Source organism: Gobio gobio (assembly GCF_949357685.1).
Source record: "Gobio gobio genome assembly, chromosome: 24".
NCBI classification, from domain to species: domain Eukaryota; kingdom Metazoa; phylum Chordata; class Actinopteri; order Cypriniformes; family Gobionidae; genus Gobio; species Gobio gobio.
In genome coordinates, this window is record NC_137120.1 from 21416503 (window position 1) to 21442193 (window position 25691).

The window sequence follows — 25691 nt, forward strand, 5'->3', positions numbered from 1 at the left end:
CAGGACTTCTATGAATATCATATTTACGGGCCCACTTAGGTCGGCCTGGGTATGGTTTCTCCAGGCTATCAGAGCCGTTAAGCGAGCACGGCGTTTTGCATTGGTCCCCCATAGCGTTTAGCAAAACGCAATACGAGAGTACTCTCGAAAGGGAATGCTTTGGTTACTTACGTAACCTCGGTTCCCTGAGAAGAGGGAACGAGTATTGCGTTTGCTTGCCGTGCTTTGCTTGCTCAGGGAGTCGCTTCAGTCGATTAACCTGACAAACCTGGCGAGACAGGGTCTTTTATACCCTTGGCTATGCAAATTCTGCTGCCCCCTGTGGCGGGAATATTAGAGGTCCTTCCCGCCCAGCGGTCTCGCCATAGGTTCCTGCAGTTGCAACAACACAGCCAATCAGCACGCAGCTGCTTCCTGCTGAGAGCTGTGCAACTGCACAGCGTTTTACATGGTATTTTTAGGATAAAAATTGCTTCAAAATCTCGAGGAAAGGAAATTCCTCCATAGTGTTTAGCAAAATGCAATACTCGTTCCCTCTTCTCAGGGAACCGAGGTTACGTAAGTAACCAAAGCGTTTCTACTGATGCAAAGCCTAATGCTAAATCACTGAAGTTACCCTTTAATTGTCTCCCTCTCTAAAGCGTTGTCTGTATGACACGCATGCGCCCACCGCGCCGGCGCTTACACAGGACGCGCTTTCATGCAAAATGGAAATACTCGCGTGAATTAGTAACATTTATAGATGAGGATATAACTGCTGTTCTCTATATAGATCAGTAGATATAACCTGTAAAATGAACGTTTTGCGCTGAGGACGCAGACGCACACACACATCTGTCACAGAGCATGACAGGGTATGTTAAACTCTAATGCATTCGCTTGAAGCTTAAAATAAACATATCTCATGTTTTGGCATTTGGATCACCTTTCCTGCATCAGCTCAATCTGTTTCCACTCCACTATTTCTAGATGCACATTTTCAGTGGCAGAAATAGACTTTTATACATAGGGTGGCCGGGGGGTGGCCAAGGCTACTTAAGGGGGTCCATAGACCGTGAAATAATATAATGTGTACTGCTTATTTGTTTTCATTGTTTTGACCGATGTAACATTGTATTCTAATAAATAAACAACCAAAATGGTAGAAATTTCATGATTCAGACGAATATTCTACAGCAAAAACTACAAGTGGCTATAGGTTAGGCCTACATAAATTTAAAGTGAGAACAGTGCTAAGAATTAAGTGCTTGAAGGCTCAGGTTTAACAGTATTTCAGGTACAGAAATTGAATAATCAATAGTACGTAAAATAACATTGCATAATCTTTACTGTATAGGCCTATGAATTCAATATAGATGAATGCATGTTAAAACTACAATTGGTTATTCAGTAAAGATCAGGTGTTGTTTATTTATTTTGTTCATTAATTAACTTTAATGACAGACTGAAGGAGGTGCGGTCATTTTAAGACCAAATGCACAATGTTGAAAACAAAATCTGATAGAAGACATAGCCGACTGTATTAACTATGATACTCGCTATTTTTGGCATACCTTTATGCATATTTATTCGTTCAAGGCTGAAGTGGGTGTGACTTTCTGTTTGGGGGTGGAGCAGTCCTTTCATGAAGCAAAGCCACATGGGACACAGTGCCATCAATTGGTTGGATAAATTTCACTTTTTAACATGTTTAAATTTAAATAAATTTATTTTACAAAATATATGCATGTGCATCAGCATGTAAAGAAGTATGTTTCATGCATTCAAGTCTTCCTGGGAAGTTTGTTTTTACACGTTCAGAAAACTCAAAGAATGTGCATTATGAGTATCATTTATGTTTTTTATTATTATTATTAACACCGATCAGGCATAACATTATGACCTAATATTGTGTTGGTCCCCCTTTTGTTGCCAAAACAGCCCTGAGCCATCGAGGCATGGACTCCACTAGACCCCTGAAGGTGTGCTGTGGTATCTGACACCAAGATGTTAGCAGCAGATCCTTTAAGTTGTGAGGTGGGGCCTCCATGGATTAGACTTGTTTGTTCAGCACATCCCATAGATGCTCGATTGGATTGAGATCTGGGGAATTTGGAGGCCAAGTCAACACCTCAAACTCGTTGTTGTGGTCCTCAAACCATTCCTGAAGCATTTGTGCTTTGTGGAAGTGTGAAAGAGTTAAAGAGGCCACAGCCACCAGGGAACACTGTTTCCATGAAAGGGTGTACATGCACTGCAACAATGCTTAGATAGGTGGTACATGTCAAAGTCACATCCACATGGATGGAGGACCCAAGGTTTCCCAGCAAAACATTGCCCAAAGCATCACTGCCTCCGCCACCACGCCTTCTTCCCATAGTGTACCTGGTGCCATGTGTTCCCCAGGTTAGCCACGCACACGCACCCAGGCCACCTTCTTCCATTGCTCGGTGGTCCAGCTCTGATGCTCACGTGCCACTGTTGGTGCTTTCGGCGGTGGACAGGGTTCAGCATGGGCACCCTGACCGGTCTCAATGAGCCTTGGCCGCCCATGACCCTGTGGCCGGTTCTCCACTGTTCCTTCCTTGGAGCACTTTTGATAGAGACTGACCACTGCAGACCGGGAACACCCCACAAGAGCTGCAGTTTTGGATATGCTCTGACCCAGTCGTCTAGCCATCACATTTTGGCCCTTGTCAAACTCGCTCAAATCCTTACGCTTGCCCATTTTTCCTGCTTCTAACACATCAACTTTGAGGACAAAATATTCACTTGCTGCCTAATATATCCCACCCACTAACAGGAGCCGTGATGAAGAGATCATCAGTGTTATTCACTTCACCTGTCAGTGGTCATAATGTTATGCCTGATTGGTGTATGAATATAATACATGAGGTGTTAGTTGTAATTAGTAGTAGTGTTTTTGTATTGTTTTATGTTTTTCAAAATATAATTTTATCTAATTCACAAATTGCTTGTTTTCCCTATTGAAAATCTATGTAGAAAACCTTGGAGTTTTAGTACCCTTATGGCACAGTGTTTATGTTTATGCCCTGAGGCAACAAACCGAAATCTGGTTCAGGGGTGGGGGGGGCGACACTTTTTATGATGGATATATTATCAGGGACCCCCAAGCTCCCAAAAAATGGGGTGAAATATTTTTTTCCCCCAAAAATAAAAAGTCATGCCATAGAGGGTTAATATTCAACGTTAACATGAACAATGTGTCGCTTCTTTCAATAGGAGGTGATATGGAAGTAGCGACTAGCGATCTAAATTTTGGGCTGGTACCCAGGGTGGCCAGTCAGATGCCAGGGGTGTCCAGTGCCACCCTGGACATCCCTCTGGTTCCGCCACTGCACATTTTGTCCATAAAATGTTTTGTTATTCAGTGCTGTAATTTGTTGCGACTGGTGGAAGCTTTGCGTACAGAGAGCAGACCCGACTAATCGATAATGAGAATAGATTAGATGATGAGATAGAATAGATAGATGATTTTCATTATCGATTTTATCGATTAGTTGTTGCAGCCCTTTATTTATCTGTTAATTATTTAAGTCAAATATATTTCGCGAATTGATTCCTTTTAGGCCTACAGACCTACCTATTTTTTTATTTTTAATGTAACAACATTTTTATAAAATCATCCTGGCGACCCATTTTTTTACGCGACCCAGGGTTTGAAAACCACTGCCTTAGAGCATGTTGTTTACTTGACAAAAATACATAGGATACTATTGTACTTTGCAGCCTTTAATTAGTGAAAGATTCATATCTTTCTTTTTGACCAAATTGTTAAACTTTTCTCTCCTGTGGCACCGTTCGATATCCACATACACAATATACTTCTTATTACGAGATGTAGGGTGTGAGAGACTCTTTCAGTCATTAATTTGGTGAGACAAAGGATTAATCTTTAGGATGCTGTTAAACAATGACGATTTTCTCCAAATTTACTTGCAGATCTCATCATTGGTTTCCTGAGACATGTAGAGCAGACAAATTAAAGCCACCTGATTAAGCAGGAATAATCTACTTCATGACAGTGGACTCACATGTGATGAATTATGCCATTTGAGTGTGCTTGGTAGGATTAACACCCTGCAAGAGAGTTAGTGCAACAATGTTAACATTAACAAAGGAGGGAACATACATTCTTTAGGTCTTCCAAAGCACTGACTCAATGCCTGCGCTGTAAGCATTCTTCAGCTAAATTATTTTCACTGTAGAGATTATTGACATTATGATGTTTCGCTCCCCTCTACTTCACCCCAGGGAATGCCATGCGCTATTGTCCATGCCGTATAAAACGTGTCAAGAAATTTAAAACCGTGCTGCTATTCTTTCAGCTGACAATCAGCAGCAGGCGTGGAAGAATGGGCACTTGTAATGAAATCAGTGATTTGCTGCATCTCCATGCTGTGGGTCAGAGTGATTAAAATCCGCCGCCACTAAGAACCAGGCAAATGAACTTCACATCACTGGCACTCGCTGCATATTAATTCGATTTCCAGAGCTTGACTCATTCGGGGTCCCTGTGTCACATATTCAAACATTAGAGATGCCAGCATGTGGCATGGTAGTTACATTCGTTTTGTTATTCTAGATTTGTTGACATAGACATTCATCAGAGAGTCATGAGGCACAGCTGCCTCATTGTCAAGGCTGTGGTCTTTTCCTCCAGTCTTTAGAAGCCAAAGCATTTCTCTTTGATTTATCTAGCCCTTCTAATTAAGGGTCAAGGATTGAGCTGGTTTGGGAATGCAGAGGCCTGTGATTAAAGTTCAGGCGTATCCAGGTAATCCCTGGCTTTTGATGGGGCCTGTTTGTCGGCCTCAAGCCAGTTGGCAGTGGCAGATTCCTTGTGTGAAAGTCTACTGAAATGGGTGGTTGATGGTGTAATTACTTTGGGTTAATGGCACGGTCAACAATGTGCCATGTGATATAAACAAACACCATCAGATTGATAAATTCCATTGTGTTATTAAGCCATTCGCTCAATCCCAAAACCACGTATGCAAGTTGTTTCAAGCAGTATGATTTTCTTCCACAAAATACAAAATAAGAAGTTTTGAGGAATGTTTGTGCTGCTCTTTTCTATGCATACATTGAAAGTACTTTGCACCAGGTTCCGTTATGCGACACTACATTGGTTGTAGCATAACACAAAGTTATCGTATGCATTCAGAGGAGTTGAAATATTGTGCACAAATTGACTTTTATGACGCTTTTTTTTTGTTCTTTTTTTTTCTCTCCTTTTTATAGCCAGACAGTCCCTGGTGATTAGGGATGCACCGATACCAGTACTCGTGTCGGTCCGATACTCGCAAAACAACCCCGATACAACCGCACCCGATACCACTTTATGGCAACGCATCTTCGGATGCACACCGCCAAGCGAAAAGGGGTTTTGCGCTCTCAACGCACATGACTGCAATGACTTCATTTTTGCTGCGTGCACCTTTGCGCTAGTGCGTACGCGCCAAATATAAACCAGGCTTAACCTCTCGTCACGCAGATACCTCTCGGTACCATGCAGTAGTGTTGAAAGTGAAAGGCTGTTTAGTAGAGATGTGAGCAATGACTAGTTTCTAACCCCGCCCCCTGGAGACAGTATATGCGATCGATTCATTTGAAAGAACACTTAAAATATTTATAGTCAAATCCCATACTAAATGCCGCTAAAAATAGATCACATACATACAAATGCTTGCATTGCATTATGATCATTGTATTAAACTTGAGCGTTAGAGTGTACGTTAGCCATTTATATATTTATTCAAATCAGCTAAGTCAATAGACAGCGCAGGACCAATAAGTCAAACCTAATAGCCTATTATAAAAAGATTTCCTCAAATAAAAGTTAGTCCACATAAGTCAGCACAGCAACTACTTGTGTGTCCGGTATGAATGCGCTTCTTGTGTATGAAAAGTATATGACTGGCAGCAAAATCTCGTCAAGTACTGACAACTATACATTATTTAATCGTATTTTCATATCTTTAGGATGTTGATATAGCAACTGTTAAAGTGCAAAGTAAGTTTCATTCATAATGTTTATCCTTTAATCCGATATAAAATTTCATACCGTATTGTCCCTCATAACCAGTAGTATAACAAGCCTAAGCAAGGCAGCACGCTTAATTGTTATACTAGTTTGACATTTTTGTGTACGTTTTCAAAATCCTCCCTCACCTTGCTCATCTTCCAATTGGAGATTTCTCTGAAGCCGCCACAAGCACCAGAAACAACCAATGCATGCAAAACCAGAGGTAAAATTAAATGATTTTGTTTTGCTGCAGATATACACTTTTCAAATTAATTTCAAGATATAACATCAACACAACAGTCATTTAAACATAGCCTTTGTAAGGCAAAACATTAAATGTATAAAAAAAAAAACATATTGTAAACGACTAGTAATTTCCGAGTCGACTAGCTGCAGCACTATCGTTTAATCGACTAGTCTTTTTCATTGTAGATGAAAACAGAAACAGGCTCATAGCTGGTAATGCAAAGCAGCTTCTTTTCATCAAAAATAACCTGCCTCTCGTTTTTCCGAAAAAGTCTTAGTCTTTAGTTCTGTACTTACATATGATAACATATAATTTCCATTGTTCTGCTACTATGTTGTGTGGTACTGAAATCCACTGAATGTGTTACAGGTTACATTTATGTTAAAAGTGCGGCAGTGCCATGTTTGTTTAGGAAAACACCAAGTTGAATGTTAAAATGTCAGCAACAGCATCAAGTTGTATGTTTACTTTGTTACAGTCAGAAAGGGAAAAACATCTGAAGAAAATAAAACATTAACCTCTTTTCCACTGTCGGGCCGAACGGTTCTCATTGCGTAACTGTTCTATTCAGTGCCGATCCAGGCCAACTGATACGGTTCTGGTTTCATTTTCCACTGTGGGGCTGATAACGGCCGCTCTTTGGAATGGTATTCAAACGCGTCAGTCTTTTCCTTGGCAACGCAACGGTTTACTGATGATATGAGACTTAAATAACGACCTCATTATAGAGGATGATCAGATATTTATTTTAATTTTATTATTAATTTGTGTTTACATTGCTTAGACCGCTTAGCCAGCCACAGAGAAACTGGTAGCCAGGCAACAGACAAGTGAAATTTACATTTACATTTATGCATTTGGCAGAAGCTTTTATCCAAAGCGACTTACATTGCATTCAAAGTACACATTTTACATTTTTGTCAGTTCTTGCTTTCCCTGGGAATCGAACCCATGACCTTGGCGTTGCTAGCGCCACGCTCTACTGCTACAGGAAAGCTGACAAATCCTGAGTGTCAACGTCATATAACAGATTCTACCAGCATGGTTAGACAACCGTGCCGAGAATTCCGTGCCGAGAACCGTTTGTAATCATGCCGTGCCTTACCAGGCTCGAGTGGAAACAGAACTGGAACCGTTCCTTACCATTCTAAGAACAGTTCGCCCTGACAATGGGAAAGTGGCTATTGTTAGAAGAACTGTAATGGCATTATTAAGTACTCATATTGGTACTTGGTATCGGCAAGTACCCAAATGTAAGTACTTGTACGTGGTCTGAAAAAAAGTGGTATCGGTGCATCCTTTTGTTGAATGGTAAAGAGCAGTGTGAACATTAGTCAAAACTTATCTGTATGTATTCACCGGAAGAAAGAAAGTCACAAGTTTGGAATGACATGACAATCTCTTTCTTATCTTGATTTCTATCCAGTTACAAGTTCACCCTTCTTATGGTGCTACTTCTACAAGTTCTCAACCATCATAAAAGTTAATGTCACCACTCGTATTGGGAGGAAAATGGAGGTGGAGAAAATGTCACTGGAAATGTCATCCACCATGTCACATGTCCAATGCTGTAGCCTCGGCCTGCAGTGATTCTCCATTTCACTCAGGTAGAGGCACTCTACCTCCGATCAATGCAGGGTCAGTCCATTGTCAAATACCTCGTCTGTTTCTTTTTATGAGTGCTGTCAACACACCTGACCTTTCGAGTGGATGCAAAAAATGACCCCAGTGGTCATAAGGCAGATCTATTATCCTGAAACTCATCTGTCTTTGGCCCAGGCAGAGGACTCCATGGTCATGACCGTATTAAGGACTGGCAGTTGACAAAAACCCTTCAGGTTGTTTTGCACGCTAAATGTTGACTTGTGAGGAAGTGTGGAGGGATGAGTGACAACCCTGGAGAGGTGTTTATTAGCTCGCAAGGAAGCTATAGATAAAAATTATAGCAATACTAAATAAATAAATAAATGGAAATTATGGTGTAAAGAAATATTCTGCCTTACTTCTAGTGGTTTGGTCCAGACATTTATGCGAAGAAGCTCCTCTCAATATGGTTCTTCAAATACAGATAACACAGCACCTTTATTTATGGACTGAGTACTTTCGGAGGGGGTTGATTGTAATTCAGAACAGAGAATCACACTGGAAGATAAGCACAAAGTGTGAGGTGCAAGATGGTATGAAGCTTTTTAGGTGCGGTAATATGACTATAATAATATGAAAACAGAGTGTCCAATACTCAACAAAAAGGCTTTTAATTTTCTTATTCGGTAGGGACCATTTAAGCAAAAGGCATCAGTTAAATGTCTTCAAGTTTCTCAGTCCTAGAATTATCTGATTGTCACAATGATCATCCCATTTTAGGTGCCAATTTTTACTGTGACACCAGTAATCGCCTCAGAAAAAGAAGGCCACGATATACCACGTGTTCGTTTGAGCTCTGTTTGTGTGGCTGAATAAAAGACACCTTAATCTGACAGATAGCCCAACAGGACACCTTATTCTTACACCTCCTAACTTGACACAAGACAGGCCTCTGGATTTCGGGGACACAGTAGCCGCCACCTTCAGATCAGTCACCCTGATAGACAAGATAATGGAGTCTGATAATGGGGCGCCATCCCTAAGCTGAACAATGTTCATCACGACCCTTCCTGTCATCCACACAGACACATAAATACACAGTTGACATCTTACAAGGGCTAAGGCTATGATCCAGAGCCTTGATATTATTTGTGTGTCTGTGAGAGAGTGTGAAAGACAAGATTGTGAAAGAAAGATAGAGGAAGGAGGAAGGGTTTTGCTTTTGAAAACTCTAGGCCTCACCCCAAGCCAGTCTCTATTATGCCCTGTTTGGGGGCTACGAGATCTGTCCCTTCTGACTCTTTGAGCGGATAGTCAAAGCTTGCTGCAGGCAAAGGAAACCATTTTTGAATAGGAACAGTTTGAATGACGAGTTCTTGCTTCAGGACTTGACTTGAGTTGAAAGAGGCAAACTGTAATTGTTTTAGCTGGTGATGGTTGTGCAAAAATGTCTGTCATGAAACAAACAAAAACACAGTAGTACATTTGATTTTTGAATGACTCATACTTTCGAAACTATGAAACTTTATAATTAGATGAAGAGGTAACTCTGGGGGGATGGAAAGTTGTGGATCGTATCATTACCTTTTAAGAAATTTTTCTCGTTTTAAGAAATATCTGCATACACACGTGAGCTATAAAAATGACTCAAAACTATGTAGTATACATGCCAGACCAGTATGTGGCGCTGTAATTCTGCCACATAAATACACTAAAAAGGGAGAAGAAGAGTTGTGGCTTGAAGGGGTACAGCAATGGTAGGAAGTGAGACAAAATCTCACAATAAAATGATAATAAATACATTTGCTACTTACCAGATGGGTTTTATTAACGCATACACCTACCCCAACCCTAAACCTACCCTTACAATAATGCAAATACAGGAATTCAATTATGCAATATTGATGTGCGCATGCCCAGTGCCCATAGTTTTATCCCTTTCTAGTCTTCCCATGTGGGACTTATTCGGAAATATTCAGATTGGCTGTACACACGAAAACGCAAGGGTGTCGTTTTCAGATTTATCCACTCTGGGAAAAAAAATATGGGATTTTTACTCCCAAAACACCAGATCCGTGTGGACGAAACGCTGATAAGGTACAAAATGTTTATGTATACAGCTAAACGCATCTCCGTGTGGACGGGGCCTAAATTACAGTTCAGTCACAGTTTCTGAAGAAGATCAGATTGGAATTCATTGATAGAAAAGCTGTAGATCACGCATCATATTTGTTTTCTTTATTTTGCAAAAAGCACAACATTTTTGTTTTTGTTGTGAGTGTACACAAATAAATGTAGAAACATAACAGATTATAATGATGTATAACACTTGCCGGAATTACCAAAATCGTCAGAGTATTTTGAGTCACAAGTTTTGTTAAATTAATGTAGTGTTAAATGTATCTTGTTTCATGGATTTGTATATATTTTAATTGGTCCTATTATGCCCTTTTACAAAGTTTTTGGGGTGTGCTAGAATGTTTTCATGCTTGATTGCACCAAAAAAAAAATCATAATTTTTCACATATTTTACATAATTACAGCTCCTGTCTCCCCAGTCTGGTTGAAAGTGTCATTTTCGATGAAGCCCCTCCTTCCGAAATACGAAATGTGTTGTGATTGTCACTGCTTAGCACATGTTCGGGAAATGTCCCACCCCTTCATAATCGCAAGCTCTACTCAGATGTAAATATTAACAATGGCGTCTATTTCAAACCAATTCAAGCCCAATTCAGACTCTAACAATGTTAACGAAAAAGAGAATCGCGCAGAACGGATTTCATGCACGGACTTCAACATTTTTTATGTTGTTTTTGTAATTTTCTTATAGATACGATGATATCCACCATTTAATCATATTTTTCGGAAAACTATGGTAATGCAAACAGTAATCAATCATAAAATCATGGATAATTTTCCTAAGGGGCAGTGAACAGCTAAAAGCTACAGTAAACACTACATCAATACTTTAATTTTAGTTAGCAAGCTAGCGGAGGCAAAGCTTTGCCCTTCGTTTGCATCATAGTAACAACAAACGTATTATTTGTAGTTGTGTTTTTAATTAACAGTTCCAATTATAAGTCATGCTTACAAGTTGTGATTCATAAACAACAGATTGTCCCGACAAAATGGGAAAGGCTACTTTTTAAACCTTAAACCATTTTTAAATTTTAACCCCTCTAAGTTCGTCAGCCTTAGGACAAACTTTTTCCTGGATGGAAAAACTGACTTTTAATCTTCTGTAGCGCAGCTTAACCAGGCCTCACCCACTTTTTTGCATATTCCGTGGGCGGAGATTATTTAAATAAAGGAGCATTATGGGCCCTATTTTAGCGATCTGAGCGCATGCTCTGAAGTGCATGCCACAGCTGCTCTTAGGGTGTGTCCGAATCCACTTTTGCTAGTTTAAGGACGTAAAAAACGGTTGTCGTGGCAGGTGCATGGTCCAAAAGGGTTGCACCTATAGTCTCTTAATGAGTCATGGGTGTGTTTTGGCCGCAACATGTAAAACGTCTCGGGTTATGACTATAACCCTTGTTCCCCGAGAAGGGGAACGAGACACTGCGTCATCGTGATGACACTTTGGGGAACGCCCCTTGGCGTAAAGTGTCTGAAGAAACAATAGAATCAGCCCAATCCGATTGGTGCAGAAGAGGACCAATCAGGATCAACTTTATAGGTCATGTCGCCGGCTTTTTACTTGACAGGAAAGATCGCAGACACACAAAATATCTGTGAGAATTATGGCACACAACGCAAAGTTTTTAAGAAACCTCAAGATCGACAATTTTATTGACGATCTTGTCAAGGACAGCAGCCAGAATTCCAGGCATCATATAGTCAGTGAATAATTTTTCAATGATTATTAAACTTTATGAATTAATTTGCTGAAGCATGTCTGTTTTCTTGCAGTTTTAGAAGTCTTAAAAGGTCTTAATTTTTTACAATATTAAGCCATAAAAGGTCAAATAGTCAACAGTTTAATTGATGGGGTCTTAATTACAACAATAAATGTTAGCATGTTATTTCAGCCATACTGATGTCTAGAGAGAAAGCCATTTTACAAAAGAAAGATTAACAATTTCTGCAATAATGTGTTTAATTACCCACCATATTGGTACCAAAAATTAACATCTGCACTGGACAAAATATTTAGACCTACCTTGCTTAATTTGAAATGTCCTAAATACATGGAAGTACTAAAAATATGAAATAAATGTCATAGAAAGGATAACATTTTACTTTCCAAAACATGTTGAGACATTGTTACAACATTATTTTTATATTTAATGTTCAAATAATGTTTTGGCAGATAGAACCTTATAATTCTAAGCGAAAAGTGTTTTTTTAGAATTAGAAGGTTCTATCTGCATTTGACCCATTCCAAAAATCCCCATTTACAATTTTGAGAGGATTTTGATATTGTATATTTAGAATACATTTAGGGTCCCTGTTATTTTCATGTTTGAAAGAAACTTGTTCCCCATATACATTTTCTTATATGTAATGCAAAAAATTTGAAGCTCAATATCTCAAAACTGCTCAGAACGCAGATAGAACCTTATAATTCCAAGGGGACGTTTTCACAAATACAGTGAAACATGGTCTGAATGATAGGCTGAATATCTAACTCCTCAAAGTCAGATCATATTTAATTTTATTCCTCAGAATAAAACGCAGCCACAATCATCAGATGATACTGCTTTATTGTATTATATACGGCTCGTAAACCACACGTTGCCTCAGCAACGTGGCTCAAGCCGTTATTATACAATTGGCTTTCACCACTGGAGAAGAAAGCCAACAGTATCACATTTCACAAATACGGTAAAAATGATCTGAATGATAGGCTGAATATCTAACTCCTCAAAGTCAGATCATATTTAATTTTATTCCTCAGAATTAAATGCAGACACAATCATCAGACGATGCTGTTTTATTGTATTTAAACGAACCCATAAACCACACGTTGCCTCAGCAACGTGGTTCAAGCCGTAATACAACTGGCTTTCATCCCTCGAGAAAAAAGCCAAACAGGCGCGAGGCAGAAACACCCGAATGGCGCACGGCAGTACGCGTCGAGATATTTCTGAATGAAAAACAGCCCGCCCCCTCAGGAGCTGACTGCATGCCTCGCACCCACAGTATCCCTTCTCACCGTGTCACGTTGTATAACTCTAATAACAGACCCAAACCTGAGCGCCGCCTCAGCAACGCGAGGTTGAAATCTGCATTAGAAAAGGCGAGCCTCGATACGGAGCCCATCCAGTTCCTCAGAATTAGACAGCTCACGCATCGGGTCCTCCACCCCGGGGGAAGAAGCCGCAGCGCGGGCTTCCACGCGGGGAAGGAGAACAATGGAGCTGTCACCGGGAAGGAGACGATGCCTTAAGCACTCTCAAGTTGCCTTGACAGACCCATCTGCGAGTCCATGATAGATCAACCGTGCTGCCTCAACAGCACGGGATCGGCCATGGAATTTGCGAGCCCTGCATGCTTGAGAAAACAACGTTGGTAGATAACAACACCAAATACTCACAGACTGGTAACACAGAGCGCTAACGCTGAAGAGCAAAAAGCTATCTCTGTTGTGTTCAGGACGTCTCTTTGTATCTTCCGGGTATGGCGTCACATACTACGTCATCACGCAACACCAATCGGATTGGGCTGATTCTACTGTTTCTTCAGACGCTTTACGCGAAGGGGCGTTCCCCAAAGTGTCATCACGATGACGCAGTTCGAGTTCCCTCGAAGGGGAACAATCAGAGTCTCATCTCCCATTCCCTTTAAAAGCCAGTTGTGCTTGCACCATGGCGGATTCGCTATTTACTTGGCAGAAATTGTGAGCGGAAAGACTGAACGCTTCTCCAGAGAAGAATCCTTTTATTAAATTTTTTTTGCACCCGCCTATAAGTGCATTTCACTACCACGCCCTTTAAATAACACAAAAAATACTGCGCTATTGACTTTAGACCGGTTTTTGTTGGTCAATGGTGCAACTTTTTCAGTTCCTCAAAATAGCAATGCATCAACAATGCTCCTGAACAGACCTCGTTTTCACACCCAGGGGCGAACAGATGTGTGCGAGGTAATTAGCTATTTAAATAACGTGGCGCTGGATAAGAAAATGATAACTGCGTCGGGCTGAAACTAGCAAAAAACACTTGCGTCACGCCAGGCGTCGCATTGCGCCAGTGTATGATAGGTCCCTATGACTTCATAAAATCCGGAAAAATCATGTTGTAGGCTGTAACAATAGTCCACTGCAGGCAAGTTGATAGAACCCAAGTGCAGCTTTATTTAATCCAGAACATGAACAGAAATCCAATAAACACAGACTTTACTTTATGTACTGCTTAATATATTGTGTGTTTGTACAAGAATAAAGTTCAACATAAGTGAACTATCAATAAAGTTGGGTCAACGTTTTTTTTATCAGTTTTATTTTGATAAACTCAATACAACATCGCAACTACATGAAAAGAGGTTTTACTGTTATAAAATACAGATTTGTGAGTATTAGTAGAACTGAAAGTTTTAGAAAAAACAAGAAACGCACGTGATTGTTGTCATGCGGTGAATCCGGCCAATCATGGAACAGCTGTGTCGTCATTAGCGCTCGTGCAGTCGCTCTGTAGAAGCTGCGCAGAATGCACCAGCCGGCTGCTCTTGAATTGCTCTCGCGGCACTTTGATGGCATATGTCACCGTCACGTAGCGTCGGCGCTGCATTAAGTCGGACAAAATTTCTAACCGTCATGCACTGCTTTAAGTCAGCCGTCAATCGGACTGCGCATCGCTGTATGAAGTCGAACAAGCCTATTGACAGAACTGAACTGAGAACACATGACAAAATCAACCAATAAGAACATAACACATGAGGACCAGGAAATCACATGATGGAGCACTTGGCAGGATCACATGACAAACAGGAACACATGACAAAACTCAAAACCGTGACATAGGCTAAATAAGTTTGTTGTAGTTCTTGAAAAGTGGATTCTATTAAATAAATGATCTCCCTTTGGAGTGGACTTTGACCTTGCAGATCTTTTTTATGCTCAAACATCAACATTACACACTAACTAAAGTTGAAAACATGAAAAAAAATAATAGGACCCTTTTAAGGAGAAAGTAAGTAAGGCAAAAGTATTGGATTTTTTTAAGTGCATGTTTTTAGGGATTGTACACTGTCATTATATTATATTTATTGAAACGTTAAGGGTCTCCGACTGGGTAGTAACTTTGATCAAATATGACAAATTCTGTTTGTGGCCTAGCAGTTAGCATGAGCTAATTTGAGCCTTGAGTACAAGACGCAGACAAGAAAAGTTTGAACCAACCACATGATTTTTCAGCTCCCATTCCTCACTTTGCTTTCCCATAATTCCTTGTCCTTTCCATGCTGATTTTTTTTTTTCATCATTGCAATAACATAATTAAAGTTTTATGATTCATTGCTTAAACATGCTTTGTTCTGCCTTTTCTTTCCAAAATGTTCTGATATTTCCAGAAATGTTATTCACGTTGCGAGAGCCAACATAGTTGCGTGCCAGGAGAAAGAATTAGCAAAGAAACTGACAGCTTGCAAAAGAGTTTTAAGACAAATCATTGTTCAATACAGCACAGAGTACGCAGTAATTAAGGGCTTCCGTTTTCATTGCAACATGATCGTTACTGTTGTTTATTCACCTTATGTACCACTAAATATGCCGGTGTTTTTCTCTCAAAAGCACAGTTCTCACGCCCACACCCATGTTTTTGTCCCTTATATATTTTCCTGCTTACCAAATGATTTAATGGAAGAGCTTAGCTCACCATTAAATCAAGCGAGATCAAAAGGCTAATTGAACAAAAAAAGCACTTGGCTAAACTTTGCTGGCTGATGAGCAGGAAGTTCTCTTCAGAGGAGGGAATTAACTTTGAGAACAATCCATCTGGCCCAACTTGGTCAAAGATCAAGTAATCCCAGACCTGTGTCAAATGGAGGAAAAGCATGAAGATAATTGCAAAGAAAACTCTGAGCGCTAGTTTAGTCAAACTCATTTTGAAGTTTTCAAAGGATATGTTGAATTTCTTAGACGCCTACTCTTAGCGTTGCCCTTTAAGATTGTGTTTGCGTGTACTAGGGACTTATCGTCCGACTTGACTGAATATTTGCAAAGTCGCTTTTTAAAGGTGTCATGAACTGACTTTTTTATTTTGTTATACTGTTGTCTGAGGTCAACTTATGACGTTCGTTTGGTTTTTACATTTAGAAACATCATAATGAATAAGTAATAGGCTATTTTCTATTCTAATAGGCTTTCTGAAAAACACTCGGTTTTGATGGGTGTGCCGCACTGAAGACTTGGAAGTAAACGCCCACGGCTAGAATTGGATAAGATTTGCATATTTAATGAGCTTCAGCTCCACTCAGTATATGTGGGAATCGTCTGGGGAAACGCTCACAGGGCTCATCAAACAAACACAATGATTCATCTTCCATCCACCCGCGATTGATTGGAATGTTATTTTTGTATTGGTCGGCCTTATGTGAATATAACCGCGAACCGTACACACACACACACACACGCTTGGTCAGCCCGATCAGTGAATAACCACGAACCGTACACACACACACACACACACACACACACACACGCTTGGTCAGCCCGATCAGTGAATATAACCGCGAACCATACACACACACACACACACACACACACATACACACACACACTTTGCGAGCACTAGCGTTACAAAACCGAGTCTGATCACAAATAGAGCAATAACACCTTTTCCAGCCTGTGACCGCGTGCTAAGGTATGTAATCAATAGATATCAAACGATCTGTAACAATGCAATACTAACACATATAAAAAAACATGTTTTACACACATTAGTGTGTTGTACCGTTCCTGTCAGATCCAATATAGAAGGCACAGCATTGTGTTTTAATCTCACTCCTTCTGCAAATCCATTCTCGACCTGTAACTTGTTTACAATCGATTCCGCAGTGAAATGAAGCGAACAAACGTGCAATGTCTTTACCACGTGAGCTGGAACTTCATTAAAAATAAAGTTCAACCACTCATTCCTAATTGTAGAATCAGAAGGAAGCTTATGCAGGGACTGTGTTCTTCCACAACCAGGCACAGCGCAATATATTACTCTCTTCACCATGTTTATAGCTTGGTAGCGCGATCTGTCCGTTTAGCTCCACGAGTCGGTGGGCAGGGCTACAGAATCAGACGTATATATTTTATCTGTTGAGATGTCCTGTGACGTCAGTGATCGACATATTTCTGAGCTCTCGTTTTCTGGGCCTGGTGTCAATAAAAGCTTTTATTTGAGTAAAAAGGACGTTTTCAGCTCTGAAACTTACAGGATATTCTTATATCACAATGAACTTTTATATATCAAAGGCTCAAGGGAAAGTTGATTTCTCAGTTCATCACCCCTTTAATACAACTTCATGGAGTGGTAATGACTATTCATGGCCAGTCAGTTTTCTCAAATCACTCACCAGTGGCACCTTACTCACCTTATGGTACCCTCATAAGGTTTTCTTTTTATGAGGGTCATTGCAAGGCTACTTTTCTAAGTTAACAGAGAAAAGTGTCACATGAAGCCTGGACATGAAGCCTTGATAATATAACTGGGAATTGGTCAGAATTTGATTGCAAGACTTCTAATGCGGAAGATGTGACAAAGCATCTGTCAGAAAATTGAAAACATGCCTGGGCTTTGGTCGATAATGCAAGATATTGTTAGCATGCTAGTGAGGACTACGGCAGATTATCTTATTTGAAATTGTGTGAAGACATATTTACATATTCAGTTCTCCCTTAATACTGAAATTTGACTCAAGGCAAGTGGTTATTGAACACACTAGAAAATAGCCCGAATGCTGTTGGCCCTCATTGATGATCATCTTGGGTCTGATTCCTCCGCCAAGGACATTTTCATTACTTCATAAAAAGCTTTATTCCTGGAGGTAGTTCATTATTTCGAGAGGTTGAATCATCAAGTCATCCTTGATCCTTACATTAAGAGGATATAGGAGTAGAATCTGTGATTTTATGCTAAACGGTGTTAAGTGACCATTTAGTGTTTGTGTAAATTCTCAGCATGACCTCTTCTGAGGTGAATGACTTAAATGCAGCACTTGCTGTTTTATTACATGACTAAAACAAAAAACAATCAGTATATTATGCAGCTTGTCCAAGATGATAAATGTGTCGCTGTGGCCTGCTCCGACAGCTGGTGGGTGAAGTGAAAGTCTATTTTTGTTTGTTTCTGATGTCTGCCAAACACCTATTTTTATTATGCACATGCTAAACTTCAGTGGAGTCTTTTTTGCTATATAATATAGTCAGGCAGGATTAGGGATGAGTGATGTAGCTAGGGATGGGTTCTAGAAGCGCATTTGTGAGGTCAGGCACTGATGTTGGACGAGAACGCCTGGCTCGCAGTCTCCGCTCTAATTCATCCCAAAGGTGCTCTATCGGGTTGAGGTCAGGACTCTGTGCAGGCCAGTCAAGTTCCTCCACATCAAACTCGATCATCCATGTCTTTATGAACCTTGCTTTGTGCACTGGTGTGCAGTCATGTTGGAACAGGAAGGGGCCATCCCCAAACTGTTCCCACAAAGTTGGGAGCATGAAATTGTCCAAAATGTCTTGGTATGCTGAAGTATTAAGTGTTCTTTTCACTAGAATTAACAGGCCAAGCCCAACCCCTGGAAAACTATTGAAGAAAACATTTGAATAGTGTCACATTAGCTCATTTTGGTTGCACTTTTTTTTTTTTACAGTATGTGTACTTACAGTGTACTTACCTAAGTCAAGTCAAGTCAAGTCAACTTTATTTATATAGTGCTTTTTACAATGAAGATTGTTTCAAAGCAGCTTTTAAACAGGAAAATAATGCAACAGATCTCGATTCGGCTGTACAGCCATTCCGGAAAAAACTGTGATGTCATCTAGCTAATTTAAATCATCATACAGTGACAATGTGGGCAGATCAGTTATTTAGTTGATGTATTTAATTTAGTTTAGTAATTACATTTATTTGGATATTTAGTTGAAAAATTTGTGTCCCCAACTGAGCAAGCCAACCCCTGAAAAACTATTGAAGCAAACATTTGAATAGTGTCACCTTAGCTCATTTTGGTTGCACTTTTTTTTTTACAGTATGTGTACTTACAGTGTACTTACCTAAGTCAAGTCAAGTCAGATTTATTTATATAGTGCTTTTTACAATGCAGATTGTTTCAAAGCAGCTTTTAAACAGGAAAATAATGCAACAGAACTCGATTCGGCTGTACAGCCATTCTGGAGAAAACGGTGATGTCATCTAGCTAATTTCAATCATCATACGGTGACAATGTGGGCAGATCAGTTATTTAGTTGATGCATTTAATTTAGTTTAGTAATTAAATTTATTTGGATATTTAGTTGAAAAATTAGTGTCCCCAACTGAGCAAGCCAAGCAAAAGGCGACAGTGGCAAGGAACCAAAACTCCATCAGGTGGTATAAAGGAGAAAAATTAACATTGGGAGAAACCAGGCTCAGTCGGGCTGCCAGTTCTTGGCCAATTAACAAACAGTGTATGATTATTATTCTGGCAAGTACTAAGAAGTACCTAAGGAAGTACTGGTTAATATAAGGCAACTTGTTACCCTTGTATGGTGTTCGGGTCTGTTGGACCCGTTTTCATTTTTTATCAAAAGAAAATTGATACGATTAATAATTTTTTCAAACTGAGACTCATTGGCCTTGGCTCATTTTCTGTGAGGAATATATATCAGAACACATTTTCAATGACCACACACTGTACACCCCCCTACACATTTATTTTACACACGGGACGTTCGGGTCCACTGGACCCGGGGCTAATAAAAGTGTGGAAATTGTAGGTCCTGTGTACCTTTACTCTGTCCTCCTCCTGTCAGGGCCTGCTGTTAGTGTGTGTATGTTCATGTATATGGTTTATGAGGACACAAGTGTGTATAATGACATGGGTATTACAACGTAAACATGGTTTATGACGACATCTGTGTCCCGTGTCCCATCCTCATACTAAAACATACTAAATGGTGTTTTTTGAAATTCAAAAAATGCCAAACGTTTTCTGTGATTGGTAGGTTTAGGGGTAGGGTTAGTGTTGGGGGATAGATTATACAGTTTGTACATTAGAAAAACCATTATGCCTATGGAGAGAAACCATACACCACATATCCAAGTGAGTGAGTGCGCGTGTGTGTGTGTGTGTGTGTGTGTGTGTGTGTGTGTGTGTGTGTGTGTGTGTGTGTGTGTGTGTGTGTGTGTGTGTGTGTGTGTGTGTGTGCGTGCATGAGTGTGTGTGTGCATGCGTGTGAGAGAGAGATTGTGTGTAAGTGTGAGAGAGTGCAAGGGTGAGTTTTGTTTCTACTCCTGCCGTTCCCACACGAGGTTGCAATTCTTAAATGTGATCTAAGAAAGGTAAAGAGAAAATATTAACCATATATTGTGTTTATATTGCTTGTAATTGGGATGAAGTAAACATCTGTTGATTATATTAACATAACATTTTTGATTGTGTTGAAATAAAAACCCAAAAATGCAGCGGGTCCACCAGACCCATGAACACTGGCTGAATAACAAAAATATTAACACCACACAAGGGTTAAGGTTAGGTTTGGGGGTAGGTTCAGGGTTAGTACCTAGATATATTACCCAGTTACTGTAATAACTATAATAAGTACATAGTATGTACATGGGGAACAGGACTGTAAAATAAAGTGCTACCCTTACGTTAGTAGAGAGAAATTCAAAGTCAGTGCGGCCAATTTTTATTTAATATAAGATTCATTGCAAGAACCCACTGCAGACTAGCATCCGTATTATGACCACGTCAAAGAGACAGACGGCAGATACAATTGCCTATGAAAGTTTGAGTAATTGACATTCAATACAGAATCATGACAGGGAACACTCTATCATTTTCTATTATAACAGTTTTCCAACTGCAGCGACCGTGCATCTAACCACTGTCTTTTCATCTGGTTTCAGATTCCTCAGATAAGCTACGCCTCCACCGCTCCAGAACTGAGCGATGACCGCCGGTACGATTTCTTTTCTCGCGTCGTACCACCCGACTCCTTTCAAGCACAGGCCATGGTGGATATAGTGAAGTCGATGGGCTGGAACTACGTGTCTACGGTGGCCTCGGAGGGAAGCTACGGCGAAAAAGGAGTCGAGGCCTTCATGCAGATTTCCAGAGAAGCGGGTGAGTCAGACTAAAAAATAAACAGCAAGTCTTTGAAGATAAAGTCCTGAAGAACTCAAAGCAGTCTCTGTGTGAGTAAACAAAAATGTTGCAAAGACTCTTTTTGGTTGTTTTAATAACAACCTGTCAGTTTCATCAGTGTTTACAGTTCATATTTTTAAATACAAGCCTTATTAACTGTGAAATGTTTGGATTAAGTTCATTCATTTCTGCAACACAAAGTTGAGTGCTTAAGACAGCTCCGAGCCATCAATAGGACATTTGCAGTGTTTCCCCCAACAAGAAGTTCACTTATCAAATAAATGAATATGTAAACAAAACAAATTGCTATCAAGGGTGGAGATGTTGTGTCTCTGAGACACTTTTCACACAAAAAAAGCGCCCCAAGGAAAAAAATCATTAGATCATAACTCAAATTAGATGGTAAGGTGTAACCCAACATGAAGTGTTATTTGGATTGTTTAAAATGGCCTATGGTATATCAACCAAATAACTTCATTATTGTTTCACGCTCCTTAAAAATATAAGTCTTGTGGTCGGACGATTTGTAAATGAATCGTTCTCTTGAGACAGATGTTTTTATTGAATCATTTGAACCAGTTTACAAAATCAGTATGTGCTCATAGCTGTTTGGCAGGATCTGGGGCTGAACTGATAAACTGAACTGAAACGGTCCGAGCGGTTCTGAGACTGAGATGAACTGAGAACTGAAATTCATCTGATGAAGAACAGGGTTACTTTAAAGACTCATTAAACCAACAACATTGAACCAGTTCTTTGAATCAGTCATATTAAGAGAAGATGTATGCTTATATTCCACCGATTTTTTTTACTTACTAAAAACTCCTAGTCTTTATTATCAACAATTTATCAGCGCATTTTAAATAAAAAAATGTCTGTCTTTGTAAAACTTTACTTTTGGACTCTCCAACTGCATTGCTTTATTTTCATAATACCCAAATTTCATAATCCAATCAATTTTGTATGACAAAAAAATTCCCATCCTAGTTTTTATTTTATTCAGTATCCCGTTTCATGCTGAAATATGTTGCAGTATTGAAGTAAATTGGATTTAGACAAAATTACAGAAGACGCTGGATTGTTAAAAGTTGAATCCGCCTTTTGCCAAACTCACTTTACTCCCTTTTCCCATCACATATCAGATCGAAAATGCATTTATTTTCAATAAAAATGAAAAAAAAAAAAAATTTGAAAAGTGGGAATAAAGTGTCTAATATGTGTTTAATAATAAAGTGTTTAGGGTTAGAGGTAGGTGTAGGGAGGGCTTTATTGTCCCAATAAGGAGGCATCCATTTAATATTTTTTATAAATGTAACCATTTAAAATATTTTATTATTGCATGCCATTTAATGTACAACAACACTGAGGGCCAAATAGTATCTGCTACTATTTATAAGTATAAATGGCATCTAACTACCATTTACACTTATTGCAAAGGAAATACTGCTATTTTTACATTGTGTTAATATAATTTATCGCTATTTAAACTTAGTGTAAATAGCAGCTGTCGCTATTTGCACTTAGTGCCTTTTTTATTTCTTTCTTTCTTTGGTTAAATGTATCATGTAATTATTTTAAAATGCACCGGATTTTGAGTGTAAAGTGCTTTAAGTGCTTGAGGGAAAGACTTCCTATGAAATGTGTTAAGACTTTCCAAGCAGACTTTGGTGCAGAGGTCAGTATGTTGGCAAAAACAACTGTGCTCAAAGCTGTTTGGCAGGGTGTTTCACTGTGCTTACTTTATGGCCACAAATTAAGACAGAAAATGAATGTTGTATCTTTACCAAAAGGGACAAAGCGCCTCATTCATGACACACAACAGAATAATTTTTTGTTAATAGTTTAAAACCATTTTTTAAGAGTTTTGGAGGAAAGATTTTAAGAAATGGCATTTGTCAGAACTTGAATGCACAATGTTCCATATCTAGGATAAAAGTTTGTCTTAAAAGGTTAATCAAAATAATTTTGTGCCTTCTCTGCTATATTATAACAATTTACAGTATCATGATACTCTGCAATTCAACATTTTAATATAAAAAATAAATGAATACTTTTATTAATCATGGATGCATTAAACTGATCAGTTAAGACATATCTAATACATATATTTCAAATAAATGCTGTTCTATTTATTAATATAGAAAACGTCTCAGGTTATGACTATAACCCTTGTTCCCCGAGAAGGGAACGAGACACTGCGTCGTCGAGTGACAACACTCTGGGAACGCCCACAGCGTTACACCTCTGAAGTATGAATGAAATCAAGCCAATCTGATTGGTGGTGCTTCATGAAGTAGTAGATGACGGCATACCCGGAAGATACATAAGGGACGCTGATGCAAACACACACCAGCACTTGCAATGAAGCGAGCACTCTACCTGTGATAGGTATGGCAACGAGACGCAGTGTCTCGTTCCCTTCTCGGGGAACAAGGGTTATAGTCATAACCCGAGACGTTCCCCTTCGAGGGAACTCGCACTGCGTCGTCGAGTGACAACACTCTGGGAACGTTAATACCCACTAGGCCACACCGACATCACCTGCGTCCTAGTGTGAAGCTGTAGACCAGGCACACTTAGGACGCAAGCACTCGAGCACCAGGCGTCATCGGGAGATGCAGACTGTAAAATCTAATGAAGGTGTGCGGCCCACCCCGCAGCCCTTTCTTGGGTGAGCGAAAGCATACCAACAACTGGTCTGACCTTCTCCACTGAAGGTCAGACGTGGCCTCGGCCACGTCTGCATCATGGCGTCCAGCCCAAACGGAGCTGGATGCCTGAGAGAAAACCACAGTGGACAGTGGGATGTCTCTCGTGACGCGAATAAGACCACTTCCACTGGGCCGAATCTCTCGCACATGGCCTCTGGGTGGAGTCGCCACTCCCCGGGCCTCAGCCCCTGCCTCGACAGGACGTCTGCTCCCTGGTTCTGGTCCCCGGGGACGTACATCGCTCTGAGAGACGCCAGTTTCCCCTGGGACCACAGGAGGATTTGATGCGCCAGTCTGCAAAGAGGGCGCAACCTCAAACCCCCCTGGTGATTGAGATACGCGACAACCGAGGTGTTGTCTGAGCGTATCAGGACATGGTGGCCGCGGAGGTACGGGAAAAAGCTCCTCAGGGCTTTGTAGACCGCCAGCATCTCCAGGCAGTTGATGTGCCCTGAAGAATGCCGGGTCTCCCACAGACCTCTCGCAAAGCGGCCGTCCATGACCACGCCCCAGCCAGTGAGGGAAGCATCTGTTGAAACGGCTCTCCGGCAACATGATGCTCCCAGCACTGGTCCTTGGGACAGGAACCAAGGTTTCCGCCATATGACGAGGGAGCGAAGGCATTTGCGCGTTACCCTGATCATACGAAACGGATTTCCCCTCGGGGAAAACCCCTTGGCCCTCAGCCACCACTGTAGGGGTCTCATGTGCAGCAGGTCAAAAGGTATCATCTTGGACGTTGCTGCCATGAGCCCCAGCAGTCTCTGAAACTGCTTCACAGTGAGGCTGCGGCCTGGCTTCACTCTGGAGACCATCGCCAGTATGGACTCCACGCGCGCGGGGGACATTGTGCCCGCATCGACGTGGAGTCCCATACAACCCCCAGGAACGTAGTCCGCTGGGAGGGCGTCAACACACTCTTCTTCGTGTTGAGTCTCAGCCCCAAGCACCTGATGTGGGCCAGAACGACATCTCGATGCCGAACCGCCATCTCTGCGAGGGGAGAGTTCCAGGCCGAAGGGAAGAACCCGATATTGGTACGCTTCGCCCCCGAAAGCGAACCTCAGGAACTTCCTGTGACATGGAAGGATGGAAATATGGAGGTATGCGTCCTTTAGATCTATCGTGACGAACCAGTCCTCGGACTGGATCTGACTCACGATGGCTGGAATTGTGAGCATCTTGAACCTGAGTCTCCTCAGAGACCGATTCAAGAGCCTGAGATCTATTATCGGACGCAACCCACCATCCTTCTTGGGAACTATGAAGTACCGGTTGTAGAACCTGGACTCCCTGTCTGCCAGAGGGACCCGTTCTATGGCCTCCTTGGCTAACAGGGCTTGTACTTCTTGTTCCATAACCCGAACCTGCTCTGGGCCGACCACAGTCCGGACCACCCTGTTGAACTTCGGGGGAGGAGAACCGAACTGAAGCCTATAACCCAGCTCTACAGTCTGCAGGACCCACGTAGACACACTCGGAAGGCATGACCATGCGCCGAGATAATCTACTAAGGGAACCAGCCTCTCGAGGCTGGCCTCGGGTGTCAACCGAGACTTGTTCCCGACCCCCTGAAGCGGCTAACCGGCAGGGAGCAGTCAAGAACGATTTTCGGTGGGCGCACACATTCGCTGCCCAGTCGCAAGTCCTATTGGAGGCGACGAAGGCAGCGTGCGTACGCGGGAAATCAATGAGGCCCGAAGCGTCTTTGACGGCGGGAACACAGCACTGATTTCCCGAGAGCTCCTGGGGGAAAACGACCTCGGTCGATCCTACCTGGGAGAGGGGGCTGGCCAGCAGGGGCATCATCTAAGGGAGCAGCTCGACAGGGCCGCAACACTAGGGC

The 25691-nt window shown here is 41.0% G+C and overlaps 1 protein-coding gene across 2 annotated transcripts in view; it reads left to right on the forward strand.

The window, feature by feature from the left end:
- Positions 1-25691, forward strand: part of grm7 (glutamate metabotropic receptor 7) — a 428364-nt gene that overhangs the window by 108718 nt on the left and 293955 nt on the right. For both annotated transcript variants that reach the window (XM_079808358.1, XM_079808357.1), the window contains exon 2: positions 20897-21113. In XM_079808358.1, coding sequence (XP_079664484.1) covers positions 20897-21113 — 217 coding nt within the window. The remainder of the gene's footprint in view (positions 1-20896; positions 21114-25691) is intronic.